At 31.5% G+C, this 17,809-nt stretch overlaps 1 protein-coding gene across 8 annotated transcripts in view; it reads right to left on the bottom strand.

Moving 5' to 3' along the window:
* Positions 1 to 17,809, bottom strand: part of Itpr (Inositol 1,4,5,-trisphosphate receptor) — a 256,216-nt gene that overhangs the window by 220,676 nt on the left and 17,731 nt on the right. For 6 of the 8 annotated variants that reach the window (XM_075362620.1, XM_075362616.1, XM_075362622.1 and 3 more), the window contains exons 6-10: positions 15,301 to 15,564; positions 6,722 to 6,952; positions 5,181 to 5,325; positions 3,056 to 3,270; positions 1,222 to 1,382 (exon numbers count right to left, since the gene is read on the bottom strand). In XM_075362620.1, coding sequence (XP_075218735.1) covers positions 1,222 to 1,382; positions 3,056 to 3,270; positions 5,181 to 5,325; positions 6,722 to 6,952; positions 15,301 to 15,564 — 1,016 coding nt within the window. The remainder of the gene's footprint in view (positions 1 to 1,221; positions 1,383 to 3,055; positions 3,271 to 5,180; positions 5,326 to 6,721; positions 6,953 to 15,300; positions 15,565 to 17,809) is intronic. The other 2 variants (XM_075362621.1, XM_075362623.1) reach the window with 1 other exon arrangement.

Genomic DNA, 17,809 nt, shown 5'->3' with positions numbered 1-17,809 from the left:
ACCATTGTTTATATGAATCAACATAATTTTTTAGTCAACTATAACATAACCTATTATTACTGCACTCACCGACCGATGCTACTTTTTTTTAATAATAAAAATAAATACATGACATTATATCGCTAATTAGATATTTAAAATGTAAGAATTATTTACCTTTATTGCCGCAATTGTTGTGTTATAAACAATGAAAACCACATTAACTTTTCACTTTACTTTATTAACAGTTGATGAAAACAGTTCACGTGTAGGTGTAAGTTGTGTGCTGCTGCTGTCTCTCTTCTACTCTGACGCATGGGCCAATTGAGTGGAAGAGAGATGGATGCGGCACAAACCTAACGCTTAGGCCGATTGTGCCTCTCTCTTGCATGCTCGGCTCAGGCGGAAAGGGATAATGAGTCACGCTTTTTTGTGCGTGCTGCCGGCGTTCATCGATTTATAAGACATTGTCATGTCAAAATTAAATTACTTTAAGTGTGATTATGCATAATTTGTTAATAACATTTTTTCTAATTAAAAAAAATTTTAGGTACTTCTTTTAACCTTTGTGATTGTAATTTATTTTTTTATTTGCTACAATTTACATAGAAATAATTTGAAGAAGTTTAATAATAACTTTCCATAACAAAGAACTGGATTTATATTTATTTAGCTTTAATAAATTCATACATGGGATAATGTGTAAGATCAGGTATAGTTAATATTTTGCTGAAGTGAACAACTTGCACTGTGGGTTACTGAAAAAATTGCATTCATTAAAAACAACTGAACAGTAAAACTATAATTTAAAAAAATTCTCACAGTTTAATTAACTTTGCGTACAGTCAATGTGTAAAAAATCCTGGATATTTTTCAAATGTTTGTGCCCAACAATTAGTAAAAAAGATACAAAATATAAAAATGTAAAATTTTAAAAATGATTTAGCTGAATGTTTAATAAACAGCAGAGAAGATTTCTTTAATTGTTTAACACTAATCATGAATTACAAACTATGTAACATTTTACTTATTTTATACACATTTTTATCAACACAGAAGATTTTCAAAGCATGTTATAATAAACACTTTATAAAATTTAATGTTGTTATACAAAAGAATAGGCGATCCCATACAAATGGAAGAGTCAAGGCAGATACAAAAGCAAGTTTAATTAGTAATGAATAAATTCGATTATAAAATCAATAATAACAAAACAATAATGAAAATTAAATTAACATGTACCTTCTTTCATTATGAGAAATTGCACCTTTTTCCAACTTTGAAGAATTAGCTGCCAACACTTTACAAGCATCATTAGCAAAATCTAAATCTCTTACTTCAGTCGGAGAAACTGAAATTAGGGCAAATGCTTCTTTATCTTCTTTTATTGGGGCACATCCAACCTAAAATCAATAAAAAGGAGAAAATTAATAAAAATTACCATTATAGTACGTTTAACAGAGATTAGCAATTACAAGGTGCCTTTAAAATCCTAATAATCAAGAAAGATAGAAAACTTATTAATTGTATAATTATGTTATTAAATTTACTGCTTATGCACAAGATTTGAGGGTTGTCTGAAAAGTTTTGAGCCTAACATAGAAAGACGTACTTTCCTGTCAAATACAGTTTTACTGTTCAACAGTCACCTTTCAAGTCAATACACTTTTTCCAGCGAAGCTCTAACCTCTTTAACCCTTCCAAATAATAGCTGGCATCTTTCTCCGCCAAATAGGTGTTTACGTATGTGATAACCTCCTCGAAAATCTCGTTTCTTCCAAGCGAAACTTTAAGGTTAGGAAACAAGTAAAAGTCGCTTGGGGACAGATTTGGTGAATACTGTGAGTGGTCAACCAATTCAAAATGCAATTCATGAATTTTAGCCATGGCGACCACGAAAGTGTGAGCAGGGGCATTGTCCTGATGGAAAAGCACTTTCTTCTTCTTCAAATGTGCTTCTTTTATTTTTTCAATTTCTGCCTTCAGCTTGTCAAGTAATGATGCATAATACTGTCCCGTTACCGTTTTACCTTTTTGAAGATAATCGATAAACAAAATTCTATTATTATCCCAAAAAACAGTCGCCATCACCTTCCCGGCTGATGGAACCATCTTTGCCTTTTATGGAGCAGGTTCACCCTTTGCAGTCTGATGTTTTGACTGTTGTTTCATCTCAGGAGTGTAGTAGTGGATTCACGTTTCATCTACAGTTACGAATCTACACAAAAAAATCTGACTCATTTTGCTTAAACAGTTCCAGCAGGGCCTTGGAAATGTTCATTCGAATGCGTTTTTGGTCCAAAGTGAGCAAATGCGGCACCCAATGTGTGGATAGCTTATACATACCTAATTCTTCAGTTAATATATGACAAAAACACGTTCTTTCAATATGCCCATAGACTCTGCTATCTCTCTAAACTTAATTTGTCAGTCATTCAATACTATTTGGTGAACTTTTTCGGTGATATTGATGGTGGCTGCAGTTTTTGGCCATCCCAAACGCTCATCAACCAAGCTAGTATGACCATGTTTAAATTCAGGTGCCCATCTTTTTACAGTGGCAAATGATGGGACAGAGTCCCCATAAACAGCGTCCAACTCAGTTTTAATTTGTGTAGGCGTATTGCCTTTCAAATGCAAGTATTTAATCACAGCACGATTATCAAGTGTTTAAATTTTCACAAAAACACTCACAATGACTTACTCAAACGATTATCAAACAACTGAGCATCCAAAATGGCTGAATTTTAGTGAGTACCTGTCAATGCATACAAGAATATATTCCCTAACTTTTGTTGACAAGTGCTGCCATCTTCATGTTGAGGCTCAAAAATTTTCAGACAACCCTCGTACATATATAAATTATAATTAAAAAATCATAATCACAGATAAACTTAAATCAATTAACCCAGAAGTTAAAACTAGTAGTAGTAGAAGTAAAATAATTCAGCCAGTTTTAACATAAAAAAGTAATTTTGAGCTTTAAAAAAACCCAAAATTTTAACTGATGGCATTTTAAAAAGCTAACATGATATAATATTAAGGATTCGAAAGAAAATGTATTCTTTTATATTACCTTAGACATAACTGGCTTTTCCTCATCTTTGTCTATAGGGATCGATGTACTATGAACCCAAGTATTTGTACAAAGATGATGTAAACGAACATAAGAAGACTGGGGAACAAGTGAATCGCCTCTAGTAAGTGTAGTTGGATCAAGTTCAAATAAAGATGCAATTTCATTAGAGTGTGGAACAGATACCAAATGATACACTGGACTTCCCTGAGCATCTGTCAAACAAAGAATACAATTTATATCACAAAATAAGTATTTATATATTAACTATTTATTTAATATACCTATGTCACAAATTGTACATGACAGATAATGACAGGACATCAGTTGTAGATGACAAATGATGTCCTGTTGACTGTTTTACAGTATATTTAAAAAATTGATAATGTTTTTTAATAGGTGATAAAAATCTGTTGATAAAAGAAACTGCAAGTTTTAGATAAAATAAAGTTTATTAATTGCTTATAAGATCGTTTCTTTAAGTCGCATTACTAGTCATAGATTCAATTATTAGTTAAGAAATATAGCACATGAAAACTGCATAATTAAATGATATGCTAAACTACTAAAATTTAGTTTTGAAATTATTATTTTATTAAACCCAGTATTGAAGAACAAATGTTTCACATTTGAAATAATATTGTTTACAAACCTGACTTCATCAGTATTACTGGTTTTTTTTACAGTTATTTATGATGGTGAATAATGGTTGTAATAACTGATATTTTTTATTATTATTATTATTATTATTATTATTATTATTATTAAACAGAGAAAATGAAGTAATACCAATATCTGTGCGAAAAAACTTCCATTTATGAAAGTTGTCACAGAACAACCTTGACAGATCACCAAATAATTTTGTGGAATCCCGAGTAAATTTCAGAAATAAGTAAAAGAATAACCGTACCAATTTAATTACTGAAATGTAATAAAAATTAATTATAATTAGAACAAACAAGTAGACAAATAAGATTAAAACATATTCTACCAAATTTTATTACATGAAAGTTATGCATTACATGTGATATAAATAAATAATTAAATTGGTTTAATTCTGCTGATAACATCAATGATGACGGCAGTGGCGGCTATCATCACAATAATTTGCAGTTTATATTAAAACCACCATGTAAAATAATACAGACTATGTAGATATGATATATTAACACAGTTTGCTGCAACCATCTATTACATATTTTCTCATTGTAGTAATTAAATTTCATAGAGTTTATCTTAAGACAATAAAAAACATGTGCTGAAAAATTACATTCAGTATCACTTTTCAGAGTGATAACTTAAGGTATGTCATACACCAGTGGTGAAGGATTAGCACTAGGCAGATATTTTTAATATGAAGTGAAAAAATCACCGACTAAAATCTAAATTCTTAAGATATGATGTTTAAAGAAAGTACTTTCTTTTCCTGTTTAGCCTCCGGTAACTACCGTTTAGATAATACTTCAGAGGATGAATGAGGATGATATGTATGAGTGTAAATGAAGTGTAGTCTTGTACATTCTCAGTTCGACCATTCCTGAGATGTGTGGTTAATTGAAACCCATCCACCAAAGAACACCGGTATCCACGATCTAGTATTCAAATCCGTGTAAAAATAACTGGCTTTACTAGGACTTGAACGCTGGAACTCTCGGCTTCCAAATCAGCTGATTTGGGAAGACGCGTTTCACCACTAGACCAACCCGGTGAGTTAAAGAAAGTACTACTTTGCATGAATTACACTGTATTACACTTATAAGGCAGTTTTGTTTTGTTTTATTATAAAATTATCCATTATTATTGCAATTAAAATGATGTTTTAAAAACTGAAGAGTATTGATCAAATAATTTTTTAAATGCCCATTTTTGTGTAAACAAAAGAATAGATTAAAAATGCATGTAACAATTACTTAATCAAAAATAAAATGTATAAATTTCCTTTTATTTTCAGCTTCCAAAACAGTCATGGTAAATATAAATAAATGGTGAAATTTAAAGGAAAACTTGTCTCGCATAAAATCAAATACTAATATACAAATACACGACTATATAGATTTTATACTTATTCTATTCAGTTAAAATAAGTAAATATTAATTAAGAAATTTTTAGGAATTAGAAACTAACAACCTCTTAACTTCATACGCATTTGATCAATGGTGTTATCATCATCTACTTCTGCCGCCAAGTAATGTCCCGTAGCAAGATGTTTAAAACGGAAAAGAGAATTCCAATGACCAGCGCCACCTTTACAAGGATCATGTTGTACTACCTGAAACAAGAAAAATACTAAGCTTTTATAATATATCCGATCTACTGAAGCTATATCATTCTGATAGAGATTTAATAATTTATAATACATACTATCAACTCTCTTATTAGAAAAAACCTTTCACAATAAAGTGATTTAAATTTAATCACTAGTTTACATAATGTCTATTCAGTCATATGAAGAAGTAAATCTTAATTGTTCCAGATAATTTTTGAAACAAAACTGACTTCCTAGGCATGAGTTATTAGCAACTGAAATAAGCTCTCTTCAATTAAGTATTACACATGAAATTCTTTAAATAAAAGAATTATCATTAAATGATCTTCACACACAAATATGTTGGCAACAACACATTTTGCAAGCATACAAATAATTATTTTATTCAAATCAGCAAATAATACATTATATATATTTGGTTAGGAATGGGCATATATGCTACTTCACAGATAAAAAAAGTTTGCCTGAAAGGATCAAGGGTAACCTTGGTAAAATTTTTATCACAGCACTCCACAAAATACATTTTCTTTTTTTTCAAAAATGTTATCATTTAGGTTGTGATTAGACAGAACAATAAATGGGCAGAATAAACACAAATGTACACTTTGAGACATTTGTAATAGAAGACATTTTTGAAAATATCAAAAAGTGTTCCACCCGTTTTATCAAAAAAAAAAAAAATGTTTCCGAATTCCTTTCTCAGGACATATTTTATTACAATTTACATGTAAAAAAACTAAGAGGCATTAAATTTGAAGCAACATTTTTCTAGACAAAACTTTTAATATTTGTTACAAAATCTTTTTACTGACTAAGGAATCCCCTTGCATTCAACAAATGTTATTCGATATTGTATTTATTGAGTCTGTTTTGTTTTACACAGGTTTTTCTTTTCTAATATTACTCTAATCGTGGAGAAGTACTAATAGCAAAATGGCCTTTATTAGGTGTGTCCAAACAGCCAGCCTCAGTGGTGCGAACAGTAGTATCTCAACCTTTCATCCAGAGGTCCCAGGTTCGAATCCCAGACAGGCATGGCATTTTCACATGCCACAAAATTGCCATTTAATCACATCCTCTGAAACAATACCTAACAGTGGTTTGGGAGGCTAAAAAAAAAGGCATTTGTATTATACAAAGAAAATTGTGAGGCAAGAATATTAAAATGACTATATGTACACTCTACACACTTTGAATCTTTACTTTACTTTACTGTGAAGTCATTTTTTTCATAATGTATAATAAAAATTTAGTCTCTTAAATTGCATGTTTGTTGATTACCTTTAGTGAAACCAAACAATAGTTTTAGAGTACTGATTCCAAAGGCCTTACTTTTGCCAACTATAAATCACAATACCCATAACAATTGTTCAAATTTTGAAACATTATTATCACTTACTTCAACTTCCCAAAGTGCTTTACTACTTGTAGCGGATGTAGCTGAAGTACGACCCGTTGTTCTAAGAAATACATGCTGTTTCTTTCTGTGTTCATCCATAGTTAAGAATTTTTCCTGCTCTGCGTGAAATAATCTAACAACATCACCACCTTTAAGTATTTCTTCCTGGTTCTCTTTGTGCTCCATAAACAAAGTCACTTTCCATGGTGTACTTGTATTTACAACATTGACCTAAAATCATTATTAATTAATGTCGTGCAAAAAAAGATTATACTAAGTCTTAGATTAAATAATTGTAATCTTAATGTACAATAAATTAACACATATTCATTCACTAGAATTGCAAATAAAAAAGCTCTAGATAAGTTAACAAAAAGTAAACATCTAAAATTAGATGCGTACATCGATTTTAAGGCAGCTATGAAAGTATTACTCATATTTTTAGGGTATTGCAAATAGTTAATTTTTTCTTAAATAAATGAATATAAAAGAAACATTAACAATAAGAAAATAATACAACAAAAAAAACTAAAAAACAATACTCACAAAACATTTTACTAATAATACTTATAAAGTATTTTTTTTAAATTCATGTGATTTATTTTTTAACCCATTTTTATATAAATAAAATTACTCTTCTTTTACAATGTTTAATAAGAATTGGACTTTTTTATTCATTTCTTTTATATTTATTTATATAAGGTTTCATTTTATTGTTTTTAATCTGTTTTCATTAATTTCTCCACTAATGATATCTGTTTAACAACTGAAATGCACATTCACTGTCAGGTTAAATTGTATGTGTAGTCAAGTTTGATGACAGAATATCTCAGAAATGAAGTCTTTTTTCATAATGTATAATAAAATTTAGTCTATTAAATTGCATATTTATTTACCTTTAATTTTTCGGAAAAAAAATTTGAGAATTTGTTCAAATTTTAAAACAAGATGATACAAAAAGAGTTTTATAGTTTTGATTCCAAACTCCTTACTTTTACCAACTATAAATAAAAAATCCATAACTAGATTGTTTCATATTTTAAAACATTATTCATCATAATATTTTAAATACATCTTTAAATCTCAAATCTCTAACTTTTACATTTTCTTTTTTTTTGATTTTATGAACAAATGATAAAACTATGCTCATAATAATTTTAATCTAATATTAAATTTAAACTCTTAGCTCATAATGAAACAAGGACAGTATATACCATATATCCAATATTCAGAAGGTACATTCAAAATACTATGCCAAATAAAGCTTCAAAATTTGAAACGAAATGTTAATGGGTTCACAAGCAATAATCAACCTAACTCCTTGCAATAATTGATGATGAATAAAATTGAAGAAACATAACAAATTAAGCTATTAATACCTCGATAAAAAATATTAATGAGCTGTAATTAGAGAATATGATATGCATTACTGGTTTACATATGGTCATTACTTTGAAATAACTAATCATTTTAATTCCCTATTTTTCCAACATCACTACCTCAAAACTAAATAACATATTAAGTCAGTACCCACAAACAATAATCAGATTTTCAATAATAAACTCTTTTGAAATAGACGGTCCAACCATGAGACACTGCCAAGTATTTGGGTGTCTGGTTGGACCGCAGTAGGAAATTCACGCCCCACGTTCATGAGACGGGGGATAAAGCTGGACTGTTTGTGAAGAAGCTCACTAGACTACTCGCTAACGTTGGAGGACCCCGGGCATCCAAAAGAAGATATGTTCATGTAGTGAACTCGCTGTTATTGTACGGGGTTCCTGTGTAGGACAGAGCCTTAGAAGTGGAGCGCAACAGACAAATACTCAAGGGGGTGCAGAGGCATATTGCTCTCAAGACCATCTTGGTGTATGTCTCTGTATCAACAGAGGTGGTAATGGTTGTGGCGGGAATTCACCTATGCAGCAACTAGCCAAACAATGTGCTTTAAGATATAACAGTGAATAAAGAGAGGAAGCACAGGCTGTTTTAATGTGCGATTGGCAACACAGATGGGATGTGTCCACAAAGGGCAGGTGGACACATCAGCTAATACCCAGGATCAAAGTCTGGGTCGGGAGGAAGTTTGGTGAGACCAATTTCTGGCTCACACAGTTTTTGACAGGGCATAGGGTCTTTAGGAACTACCTGTATGGCCGGAGGAGGGCGGAGAATCACAACTGCCCTTATTGTCGTGATCCTGACACACCTCAGCACATGGTATTCCAGTGCCCAAGGTGGGAGGTGCAGCAGTGAGGGTGTGTCATGAACACGGGGGCGATCGACATAGAGTCCATAGTAGAGACCATGCTGACAAGTGAGGAGAATTTTCACATGATTGCAACGTTCGTGTCGGGGATACTAAAAGAAAAAGAGAGGGTAGCAAGGGGGTGAGAGACAGCCTCAGCTGGAGTCGTTGTCTATCCATGGGAACGTGTTAGACAGGTGGATGGTGGCGATGAAGGTCGGGGACTTTCGAGCCCCTGAGCTATAATGACCGAGACCTGGCAGGGGTTCCCCTCGGGATTACTCCTGTTAGAGGCAGGCACAAAAGACCAAGACCCAGTTGCGGAGGTGGGGTGGCTGAGAACAGCATAGCCGGATCTGCCTGCCCGCCCTCGTGGTTAGAGGCGAAGGCAATTTCCAGATCTGTGTGATGCTTTAATGTGTATCCAGCTCTGGGGGGGAAAAAAAAAATTGAAATAACTAATCACTTTAATTCATATTTTTTCAACTTCACTAACATAAAATGAAAAAAAAACCCACCACACAATAATCAGATTTTTTTTTCATTTTTTGTTGTAATACCATAATAAAAATATTTTTTCTACATCCAATTACCTTTAAATGAATTAATAAACTTATAATTAAGTTACAAAATAACAATTCCTTCCATTTGTAGTCTGCTTAATAATATATTTAAAAAATTAGTGTAAATATTTCTCAGTCTCTTACATACATTTTTGAATTTATATCTTACTCTTTAGCATATATCCAACAACTTTTAAAAAGCTACGAGTGTCATTCAAATACAAGGGTAAGTCAATTATTATACACAATGTAGTTATAAATTTTATTGCAATACAAATAGGAAACTTACATGTACATCATTTTTCAACATAGACATTTTGCATTTTGCATTTCAACACACTTGGTCCATCGTTGCACAAGCTTCTTGATGCCCTCATAAAAGAAGGTTTTTCGTTGAGCTGCAAGCCAGGAATGCACTGCTTCTTTCACTGTTTCGTCCAAGGTAAATCGACGGCCCCTTAATGTCTCTTTGAGTGGACCAAACGTGGTAGTCAGAAGGGGCAAGATCAGGACTATACAGAGGATGAGCCAGTACTTCAAAGTTGAGTTTCTGGAGCGTTTCAGCAATGTGTGGGCAGCAGTATGTAGACGGACATTGTCGTGCAACAACACAACACCTTTTGACTGCAGTCCTCGGCATTTGCTTCGAATTACAGGCTTCAGCTTGGCGGTAAGCATCTCACTGTAACGCGCCCTGTTTATTGTTGTGCCCCTTTCCTCATAATGTTCCAGTACTGGGCCTTGTGAGTCACAAAAAATCTTAAGCATCAGTTTTCCTGCGGATGGTTATGTCTAGAACTTTTTTTTGCAGGGCGAATTTGGATGTTTCCATTCCATACTCTCGCCGTTTTTACTCTCCGACTCGCAATGATGGATCCCATGTTTCGTCACCAATTATGACTGTCTAAGAAGATGTCCTGTTCGTTACCATAGTGATCCAAATAAGTTTGGCAAATGTCCAAACGCGTTTGTTTATGCAACTGTGTGAGTCGATTTGGGACCCATCTTGCACAGACTTTATGAAACCCAAGTCTGTTGTGGATGATTTCGTCGGCAGAACCGTGACTAATTTGCAGACGATGTGCCACTTCATCAATAATTACTCATCTGTCTAAGAAAATCATGTCACGTGCACGCTCAATGTTTTCCTCATTTGCGGCGGTAAATGGTCGTCCAGCTCCTTCGTTGTGCGTAACACACTTGTGCGATCATTTTTGAATTGTTCAATCCATTCATAGACACTCCATTGCGGTAACACACTGTTCCTGTACTGTACCAAAAGTCTTTGATGAATTTCAGCTCCTGATACACCTTCCAACCACAAAAACGGATCACTGAATGATGCTCTTCTTTGGTGCAAACAGAAAGCGGAGCAGCCATAGTTAATGGCAGGGCAGTGATAATGGAACTAACCAAGCAGCATCATACTGCACAGAGATAACACCAATTAAACCACGCATGCGTCATCTATGCAACACGACAGTACTACCAACATAAACAAAAATATAACTGATAATAATTGACTTACCCTCGTATAAACTGGACTCTTTCCACGCAGACTGAGGAAGACCATTGAATGCAATGGGACACTGGGTTGTTAACTGGATATGTCTGGAGGTGAACAACCATCCAGCCACATCCGTAGGTCACATTCCCCTATTAGTAGCAGAACGTCTGAGCAGGAGGTACCATCATCCATTGTGCAACAAATTATAGCCCGATTTCTTACCGACAAAGGTGTCAAATCCTCTAAAATTTTGACTCAATTCCAGGCACAGCTTGGAGATGCTACCCTATCAAAAACGTAAATGTTTGATTGGGCCAAAAAATTTTGAAGTGGCCATGATTCAGTGGAGAAAAAATCATGACATCATCCACAGACCAGTGTCAATGATGAAAGCATTCAGGCCGTTAGTGACCTTGTAGAAGGTGGCTGCCTTATAACCATCGCTGAAATTTTATCAGAAGTGGGCATAAGTGTTGGGAGTGTACATACAATGCTGTCAGACAACCTTGGATACAACAAAGTATCGGTGAGGTGGGTTCCACGTCTTAACACCAAAGCACAGAGAATGTCTGAAAAGACATCTGTCAGCAGCTTCTGAATCACTTTAAGGAAGGAGAGGCATTCCTGAACCATATTGTGGCCTGCAATGAAAAATAGATCTACCACTACACCCTGGAAAGTAAGAGAACAAGTATGGAATGGTGGAAAAGTGGAAGGGGACACCAAGTCAACAAACACTTGTCAGGTGGAAAAGTTCTAGTAACTGTGTTCTGAGACTCAAAAGGTGTGCTACTGATTGATTTCCAGCACTAATGAAGGATGGTACATTTGGTGCACAAGTCCTTCCAACATGAATGAAACAATGAAGGATGGTACATCCTTCACTCATGCTGTTAACATTTGTAATGTTAACATGGCATACTACTGCCAGCTGTTGGATGATGTCAGGGCTGCTTATCGCAATAAATGATGCCTACAATCAATTTGCAATGTCCTCCTTCTCCATGACAACACACAGCAGCTCAGACTCGTGATAAACATGCTAAAATTCATTGGAAACTTCTTTTAACACCCACAGTACAGTCCAGACTTGTCACTGTGTGATTTCCACATGTTTGGTTTGCTGAAAGAAGCTTTAGAAGGGAAAAAATTCAAAGACGATGATGCTGCATTCAATCATTATGTGCACAATTGGATGTTGGGGCAGCCATCTTGTTTTTTTGATGAGAGGATCCTGAGGTAGCTCTATGTAGGAAAATAAGGTAATTTATTTGTAATTTTATCTATTATCAAAAAAACTATAACTAAATTCAAGTTTATATTTGAATGATCCTTGTATGATAATCCTGTACAATAAAGGTGGTGATGGAGGGACCTGTTTAATTATTGATCCGTAGCTTTAATCATGTCACTATCTAAAATATTAGGAATGTGTATTAAACATAGATTAATGAATTTTTTTTAAACAAGTTGTTAATAACAATCAATTCAGATTAAAACAGGTGAAGGAGTAAATATTGCCTTGTTTTCTTAACCAATCATATTCCTGAAAAACTACATGCTGTAAAACATGTAGCTGGCATTTTTGTACATAAAAGAAGCCTTTTTGTCTCAATCAATCATTCTATTCTAATGAAAAAAGTTGATACTATCTGTATTAGAGGGATGGCACAACAGAATTTGTTTCAACCTTAATTTAGTAACAGAACTAAATCCATTAAGATAAATTATATAGTCAGTTAAAGTGTTAAAGTAAAGACTGGTGCACCTCAGAGTAGAGTTTTGGGTCTTACTTTGTTCCTGATATATATCAATGATACTTATAAAGTAAATGTAAAGGTAAGTATTATGTTTTACTGAAGACACTGATTTCAAAATATACAAAATGTTCCTTATTTTATGTGGATATCAATGAAAAAAAAAATTAAATGTTTATAATACACCAAAAAAATATGTTACTTTTTTGTAATGCTGTGCCATGCACAATTTATTTCAAGTCATCACCAGTAATTCCTCCTTTTTTCCTCTCTTTAGCGGCCTATAGTAATACTCTAGCAGATGTGTAACAAGCTGAACGTACTTCAGAATTGCATCCTAGATTCTTACCAATAATGTGATCCTTACCCCTTTTTTTCATTGGATTATAAACAATGTGCACAATTGTTTCCTTAAGGTGAAAGTAGATGCTCTAGTCTAGATGGTCAAGTAGGTGTGATCATTGTCACCCTTACTAGGACCAGACAATGAAGAGACTAACATATCACAGCTACAAGCACCTAATAATTCAATAACAGAAAACATTAACTTTTTTGTTGGAAGTGGGTCATCTAAATTTTCTTTGTTATCTTGGTTTTAAGCATGAATTAGGGCAGGTTTTACAGATACTGATCAGTTTTTAATGTTAACTGTCTTATTTTCAGCATGACATCCAGTACTCAAACAGCATACAGGCTTTCTATTTTTTTTTTTTTTTTTAAGTCCAAAAGTAGTAAGTAATCTTTTCTAATATACAATGATTGTTTTTTTTTTTTTTTTTTTTTTTTTTTTTTTTTTTTTTTAATAGTTCACTAATTAATAAATTAAGCAAAACTTTAAATATTTCCTAATTGTACTTTTAATACAGATTAAATTCATTGTTAGGTTTCATCAAGAGGGGTTTTACTGTATCAGTTATCAATAAACAAATAGAATCCTTTAATAAAGAACTTAAGTTTTCTTCAGAAGATCCATTACTACCTGGTGATCTACTGAATCAGAAGAATCAATAGGAAAATCTTTATCAGCATACAGGTAGTTTTATATGATTATATCATTAAGATGATGATTTACTTTAACAGAGCTCATATTTTCAAAGATAACAAGAGTTTTTCATTTGGCATATATTGAACACAAACAAATATTTTTCGTACGTATAATGACTTCAGCAATATAAACATTTTGGGTAGACTTAAAATAACATCTGAAAATCAATTAGGTGTAAAAAAATGCCTTAACCTTGTGCCAAGTATCATATCCTGGTTAATCTATAGCAATATTTTTTATAAAACTAACATGCATTATCTTATTGTATCAACAACATTGTTTCAGAAAAGAATTGACAACTCTAAAATCTACTTGTTTCCCAGTAATCGTTATATGACTTTTTTTAAATTGTGCCCATATTTGAAACTATGGAAATAAACTTTCTTTAAATTTTTACATTGACATCTTACTATTTTGTAATTCTTCTATGAGTTCTCAATAAATTTTTTTATCAATTAATTTACAAGCATAATTACTAGTTCCCTTGACAACTGTCACATCTCTACAAAAAAAGAAAAAAAATCAAAATAAAACAGGATAAGAATTTCTGAAAGCTCCATTTTGCAAACCAAAATTTCTAGCAGCAAAATGTAAGTTATGTTTGATTCAGTGGGATTAATAATTTGCTACTCATGAATTTTCTCCACCAATTTTTCTGTCAATTTCAGAGAAAGATATAACATAAATATTTAAGTCAGGAATAATCTGACCATCATTTTCAACCAGAATAAAATCACACTCATAATCAGCTGTTGAAAAATCCAATTCATTACTGGGATAAGATACAGTTAAAGTGTTATGTAAGTATTTGTCCATCAAATTAATATAATCTGCAATCACTTGCATTACCAAATATTAAAAATAAAAAGGTCAGAATATTTAGAAACACTTTATATTTAATACGAACCTAAATCATAACACACTAATATGATTATAAATCAATGTAAACAAACTGAACACAGCATGCTGATACAATACATAACATAACCATAAAAAAGCTTTTCAAGGTGATATAAAAATAAATTTTTTTAAACAAAACTATCATATAAATGTTAAAATAAGGAAATTTAAATGTCTTCTATAATATACAGAAACCAGTTCTAGCACTAAAATTCACTATTAAGACTACAGTGAACTGTTCATCAATCAAATGTTGCAAGTGCAGTGTTATCATTATGGCCACGGGCATTAACAACTTTTACCACCAGTAGGGTTAATGAAATGGAAAGCCAACGTACAGATGATAAGAGAATGTCAAATTGGACTAAAAAAAATAAGTATTTCATAAACAAAGATAATAGAGATAGGATAATCGATGTCATTAAAAAGGTAATTCACTGCCTAGAATCAAGGTATTTTATAAAGCTAAGTATGTACACACATATGTAACTACAAAAGAACAGAATATTCAACAGAAAAAATATTAAATATGAAAAAACTATAAAAGCAGTAATCTCACCTCTTTACAACCAGGATTATCAGGCAGTTCATAGTTCTGTGCAACATGAAGGACCTGCTGACCAGCATTAACAGGATTCATAATTACTTTATCACCCACTACAACATTATCACCAGTTGATCTCAATTTATAATATGGTAAAATATAGAACCATGAACCTTCATTACCACTACCATCTAAATAAACTCTCATTGCATTTTTTTCAAGTAAAGCAGGCAATCTTTTATTCACAGTCAGGTACTTGTTAGATTTTAAATGCAAAAGCTGAAAAAAAGGTAAAATTTAAAATCAATAATCAAATCTGAAGACTTTGAAGAAAAATCGGGATATTTCATACTTCTACTTTTATAATATCTATACTGTATGTACAAAGGTAATTTTCTACATTGTCTAATTTCAGATTAAGCCAATATGATCAATTTCATTAACACGTTCACTGCTAAATTTTTATTCTCCAATTACCTGCTGTGCTGATTTTTTTTTTAATAAATAAATTGTATATAACACTAACATATATAGGTAGTTTTTTTAAATCTACAAGTTTCATAACCTTGAAAATATGTGATGATACCACATGTGTGTCATCAGCAAGCAGTATATAAATGACTCCTACAGTTACGCAACCTGCCTGGTAGTCTTTCGCATATTTTTCCATTTGTGTTTCCATACTGTTCAATGGTTTTTAAAATCTATGGTTTAATATTGTCAGAGCAATGTTAGGCAATCTATTTAGGTTATAATTTACTGAAATTATAATATATAGGTAACTTCCTAAAAAGATTTTCTACTTTTTACACTGATTTTTTTTTCTTTTCTAACAGTTTTCTGATTTGCAATAAAAATTTAAAAAATATTAGAAGATAAATAAATGGTAATCAATTTTCATCTTTTACAATAGATATGTGTACCATTATGAGAAGATAGCTTTTATTAGAACATATAACTATGATAATAAAAATTACAGTTCATGAAGATTAGAACAATTGACAAAAATAAGACTGACTAATAAAGTTTGTCATAAGTAGCCTGTATTTTATTGTAAAAATGGTAAATTAATTTACTATATTCTAACAATTATTTTTCAGGTTGTCAAAAAATATAGCCTTTACTACAAAATGTTTAAAAGACTTTATTATTTTTAAATATTTAAATTCTAAGGATAACCTCACATTAAATATTTAAATTATAAAACATATTTTGAAAGAAATAGTTGTTAAAAGTATTGCTGAAAGAAGTAATTACTAATCTAACATATGCCCCAGTTCTTCAGATTAATTTTGTTTAGTTTTCTTTTATGCAAGCTGCTGGTTATAGAAGTGAAAAACTTCGATTCTATTCTAAAACAATTAAAAAAAAAACTACACTAAAAAGTTGCAATATTGATATTACAAAATTATAAGCATTTTTAGCATGGTAATAATATCATCCACTTTTTAATTAAATTAAATTTAATTTAATTTATAATTTTAAAAAGTTCTCATACGTAAAGAAAAACTAAACCAATCAGAAAATAATTATACATATATTTCAATACGAAATGAAAATTTAAACATTAAAACCATAAAAAAATAAAGGCATATTGTGTTACACTTTTAGCAAAATTTTTTTCGAGATAAAATGGAAAGTTGGGAGTTATGAATTAGGGCCTAAAAAAAAATCACATAACAAGCAAATTTCATAACTACGGATTGCATATTTTAAAACATAAACTAGGCTTTTTTATACTTTAATATTATAAAATTGGAATACTAAAAAAATAAGTATAAGTAAAGTAATAAGTATTTTTTTTTTTTCATTTAGTCTCAAAGAATTTTTAAAAGAGAGAAAAATTTTCTAAATATTTTTTGTTAGTAATAAGCATTTTTTAAATAGATTAATAAAAAAAAAGCAAATATAATTTAAAAAGAATTCTACTAACCTGATTTTCTGTAAAATAACCTCCCAAGAAGTTGCAAAAAAATGATTTATGTTGAACAACGATGTATGCGTATAAAACAAAAAAGTAAAAACAAACTCCACAACCAAACCAAAGAATCATTTCTCTGGGTTAATACGCAACAAAAAAACCCTTACTTGATACTGACAAAGTGTAGGAGAGAATAAAAGAATGCCTTACCCTTAATGCATAGGTGGTGTCATGTACATGGAGCAATTCCCCACCTATGACGGCGCTGTTGTGTCATCAACACTGAGTGTGTTAAAAAGTAATTATACAAATATACACAGCATTTCCCATGTCTTTTTTATAAAAGGAGGAAAAGTTATTAATAAATAAATTAACTATGGTAAAGTAAAAATATAAAAAATATATTATGCTTTATTAAAAATATTACTACATTTTTAACTATTTCTGAAAGGATCACTCATTTTTTAGGATAATTTATTGTAAAATTCTTAAATAAATGGTAACTGTCAATAAATATTCACTAAAATTTTCATCATATGATAAAAGGGTATTGAAGTATTACTAGCCAATATATTCATCACTTTTTTTGCCAGTAACGTTAAC

Source organism: Lycorma delicatula, chromosome 4 (genome assembly GCF_047948215.1).
Source record: "Lycorma delicatula isolate Av1 chromosome 4, ASM4794821v1, whole genome shotgun sequence".
NCBI lineage: Eukaryota > Metazoa > Arthropoda > Insecta > Hemiptera > Fulgoridae > Lycorma > Lycorma delicatula.
The sequence above is the reverse complement of the archived record's forward strand: the minus strand, read 5'-3'. Positions and strand labels throughout refer to the sequence as shown.